General features: G+C 60.7%; 1 protein-coding gene across 1 annotated transcript in view; it reads left to right on the top strand.

Moving 5' to 3' along the window:
- Positions 1 to 239: 239 nt before the first annotated feature.
- Positions 240 to 4,555, top strand: part of LOC109373493 (immunoglobulin superfamily DCC subclass member 3) — a 12,143-nt gene continuing 7,827 nt past the window's right edge. The window contains exon 1 of the mRNA XM_019627307.1: positions 240 to 329. Coding sequence (XP_019482852.1) covers positions 308 to 329 — 22 coding nt within the window. The 5' untranslated portion in view covers positions 240 to 307. The remainder of the gene's footprint in view (positions 330 to 4,555) is intronic.

The following is a 4,555-nucleotide window of genomic DNA, read 5'->3' as shown; positions in this document are numbered from 1 at the left end:
ACAATTTCTCCAAAGGATGTACGATTTTTAAATTGAAGCCCGAAAGGGGGAAGGGAGGGAGCTGTCGCGTCTCTGACCTGGTACCGACTTAGAAACGGAAAGCAAAGAGTGGAGATTGGGGGCTCCTCCCTGAGACTGGGGAGCACGAGTGGGTGCCTCTGGCCTCCCACTTCCGGTTCCCATCAACCCCCTGGGGCAGGAGGGCAGGGCAGGGTGCCTGCTTCCAGGATGCGGAGCTCCTGGCCAGAGGCCGGGCTAGCGGGCGGCATGGCCCTCCGTCCCGCTGCCCACAGAGGCAAGGAAATGAATGGCCAGAGCGTTTCCGGCAGGTCAGGAGGAGAAGCAGGCTGTGCTGGGAGCAGAGCAAGGAGCCCACCAGTAATAGAGGGCTCGCGGAAAGGAGCTGGAGTCCGTGTAGACCCTTCCCCAGGGACGGGAGCTGGGACCAAGGATGCAAGCCATTCACTCCTAAAGCACCCCCCTGGGGCTGGCCTCACCCTGGGGAGGCCCCGGGGAGACAGAACTGCCCCGACTCGAGGTGCTCACAGTGGCAGGAGGGGTGTGCTGTCAGCTGGCCAGTGCTGCCGGGATCCAGGTCTGAGTCCCGCTTCTGCCAGTCCTGCTGACACTGGACAAGTGACTCAACCCCTCTGACACGTGCTTTTCTCATCTGTGAACTTGGAGAAGTTGCAACACTTGCCCCACAGGCTGCAAGGGAGGATTAAGTGAGAATGTGTGTGGGCTCACAGCACAGGCAGGGGTTCAGCCAGCTGGGGACAAAGTGCCATATGGTCCAGGCTCTGCCCAGCACAACAGTCTGACCAGGTGGAACGCGGCTTCCTTGGTCAAGGCCAGGACATTTCAGGACAAGCCTGTGGCTGAACTAGAGCTTGTCAGAGGCAAACAGAGGGGGGCCTGGCGCGAAATGGGCCCCCACTGTATGGTTGGGGATGGATGGATGGATGGATGGATGGATGAAAGAAATACTCTAGGCCTTGAGAAATAGTTAAAGATGTGTAAGACCTTATAAGATTCCTGGAGAAACTTTAATTTTAGAGACACAAAATTTGGCACGAGAAGTTCTCAGTGAAGGACATTTACAAAAGGGCTTAAGATATGTTACAGTCTCACAAATACAAAACAGCACAACAAAGATGAAGGTGACAGGATAAGGGCAAACAAAGGTCTGATTTCCCTCTGCTGTCGCAGCTGTACTCCCAGTGTGAGAATAATATCCGGCCATGCCCCCCTCCCCGTGCGNGCCACTGAATTGTGCAGCTTAAACAGGTGAACTTATGGTATATAAATGACATGTCGGCCAAACCATTCTGAAAAAGGAGGACAGAAAGGAGACTGAAGGACGTTCCTTTCGCTGGACCCTCACACGTCTTTGGAAAGCCAGGTCTTGCCTCCTTCCCAGGTGGGAAGTCGCAGGGGTGAGGGATGCCAGCCCAAGACAAGGTGACTGCTTAGGGACAGAGCTGGGTTTTGAACCCAGGTCTTCTGAATCATTTTATGTCCTGTGAGCCATGCTGGGGTGTGAGGTCAGAGGTGACAAGGCAGCTGCTGCAGATCAGGCGCCATCTTCTCCGTAGGTCCTCAGCCCTTACCTAATGTAAGCCCCCTGGTCACCATCACAGTGGGGGGAGGGGGGCGTTGTTCCTATCACACCTCCACCCCCCACCCACACCACCCGGTTTCTAGGAGAAGCAGGCTCAGCGAGGTGAAATTGCCTACAAAGGACACACAGCTCCTAAGTGACGTGGGCCCCTCTCCCTGGCTGCAGGGCCTGTGGGCCTTCTCCTGACCTGTCCAGGCGCTCGGACCCACTGCTTGGGGAGGGCTGGGAACCACAGCGGTGCTGGGCTGGGTGAGGACGTCCCAGAGAGGAAGCCACAGGCTCTCTTCCCACGAGGCCGTCTCCTGTAGGGGTGACCCAGGCCTGGGGTGCTGGGAGGAGACGACTGAGCCTGTTGGGGTGAAGACTGAAGATGGAGCTTGTGCTGAGCAGGGCAGGGCAAAGCCAGACACAGGAGCTGGGGGACAGAGTGAGGGGAAGGGGGCTGAGGAGAGACAGGGCCCGGGGGTCAGGCTGGCTGGACTTCTGGGGTCAGAAGCCTGGGTGCTTGTGGCCTTGGGTTCTGCCCCAACCAGATTCCTCACCGTTGCTTTTTCTCCTTATCCTCTCTCACAGGCCTCCCCCCATACTTCCTCTCTCATGTTTCCAGAAGCTCTGCTTTTTTTGGGGGGGGGGGTGGCTGCCGTTTGGGGAAGGGGTTCTGCAGAAATAGCAAGTCTCAAAGTCAGTGCCTTTCTGGGTCCCAGGCTCTTTTGGCAAAAGGAGCCCCCCTTTTTGCATGTTTTAGACGGTCAGCTGGGTAAGGGGAGGGGTCTGGGCCTGTTTCTTCTCTGTAGGATGGGGCGGTGGAGGCTGGGTCCCCACCTCCCACTGGCTGGCTGCCTCCCGGCCCCTGCTGGCCCCAAGCCATTGTCCTGACAAAAATAGAGAGAACAGCTTTGGAAAGTGACACTATGAATGGTGAGGGGGCTGCCAGGGCCGTGACCAAACTAATGGGATGCGCCCCACCCCCAACGCTGGGCCCTGGCTCAGCACCTGGGACAGCGACCCTGCCAGGAGGGTGGGGCTCTGCGCCCCTCTCCGAGACCCCCAAATCAGACTCTAAGCCACCCCCCCTCCCGTCCAGGACCTGGATCCCCAGAGATGGGCTTAGGGGAGCAGATGTCCCAACTCCCTATAACTTCACTCTCATTCATTCAGTTTGAGAGGGAGTCAGGGGTGGGTCTAATGGGCTGGGAGAGGATTCTGGAGGCTGGGAAAGAGGCGGGCTTGACCCCCCAACTTTGCCCTGCTCTCATTGGCCCCGCCCCCGCCCCTTTCCCCACCCCAATTGTCTCGGTGTCTGGGTCTCGGCCCTGGGAGGAGGGGACAGACAGTGGGGTTGGGGATGGGGAGGGGGCTCAGGCTGAAAGCAGAGAGAGACCCAGTTCCAGAGAGGACCGTCCGAGGGCAGCAGCCTCCAGCTTTGACCCCACACCTCAGCCCCCCAGATCCCGGGATCCCCCAAAACAAGGCCAGAGCCCCCACACTGTGCCCCCCGAGGGTGGGGTGGGGAATGCCCACAGTCCAGGGGCCCCCAGGCTGAAGGCAGAAGACCAGAGCTGCTTGGGAAGTGGCCCCGGGCTGAGGGGGCTGGGCCCGTGGGGACATGGGGCTGGCGCTGCTGTTGCTGCTGCCACTGCTGCTCCGAGATTGGGGTAAGGGGCTGGGGCCGCGGGGTGTGGGCGAGACCAGGTGGGAGAGGTAGATGGAAGAATCGGGGAAGGCATAGGGGTGCGAGAGTGGGGGAGCAAAGCGGGGGAGAGACAGAGGTGTAGGAGCAGCGGTGCAGAAACCCTGTGGGACGGAGGGAGGGGACAGCCATGTGGTGTGCAGACAAGAGCTGCGTGGAGGGACAGCCTCTGGGGAGCCGCGGCTGGCTGCAGTGCCCAGGGGCGCCCACTGGAAGGGGAGCCGAGGTCATGTGCTGAGCAGTGGGAGGGGGCTGTCAGGAAGAGGGTCTTGGAGAGGAAGAAACCAAGACGTTTGTTCCCCAGACGTCCCTGAGGTGCAGAGGCTGGGTGAGCCCTGGGCCTGCGGGGTCTGGCCCAGCTGAGGCCCCTCTGCCCACCCATCCACCCCCACCTGCTGGGCGGGTCCCTGCCTCACGGGCTGTTATCACACAGTGTGCGTGGTCTGGGGGCCACACGCGTGGGTTCACAGCTCTGCTCAGGCATTTCTGGGCCTGTCGCCCTGTGTTTGTGTATTTGTGACTCTGAGCCTGTAGGGACATCGGTGTGTGACCTGAGTTTGTGTCCCCTGTGTCTGGGATGAAACCTATCTGTCTGTGTCTAGAAGGCGGGGTGGTCTGTGAGCTTAGGATTTTTAGTATAGGTGTGTGTGTGTGTGTGTCTGGGAATGAGTGTGTGTGTGTAAAAGGGTTCCTTCCCTATTCAGGGGCCGGGGTCCTGGAGGGAGGCGGGGTAGACGGAGAGCCAGGAGTCCTGGGAAGCTGACCCTGCGGGCAGACAGGCAGATGGGCTGGCGGGGAAGGAGGGGCAACCCCATTGTCCCCCGGGGAGCACAATGCCCATGCCTGGGCCCCTGACCTCCACTGTGCCCGCCCCGTCCCCTCCCCGTTGCCAGGGCCCGGCTGAAAGAGACCATCAATCATGGTGGCCCGCCAGGCCTGGCCTTTGCCGCCAGCCCCGCTGGACAGTGACCACCAGGACCTGCTCCTCAGACTGCCAGCCTTGCTCCCCTCTTTGCTCCTCCCTTGCTGCCCCAAGGTCCCCCCAAAACGAAGTGCTGCCTTCTCACCCCTCGCCCAGGCTGGAAGGGGAGGCAGTGGGCCCCAGGAGGCTGCCTGGTCCAGGCCTCACTGGCTGTCCCCACAGGCTGTACCACAGGCTCTGAGCTGGCCTTCGTGCGGGAGCCTGGGGACGTGGTGGCCGTGAGGGAGCGCCCGCTGGTGCTGCCCTGCCAGGTGGAGGGGGA

The sequence above is a fragment of the Hipposideros armiger genome, unplaced genomic scaffold (genome assembly GCF_001890085.2).
Source record: "Hipposideros armiger isolate ML-2016 unplaced genomic scaffold, ASM189008v1 scaffold_729, whole genome shotgun sequence".
NCBI lineage: Eukaryota > Metazoa > Chordata > Mammalia > Chiroptera > Hipposideridae > Hipposideros > Hipposideros armiger.
Note: the sequence above shows the minus strand (reverse complement) of the source record. Positions and strands in the feature narration are given on the sequence as shown.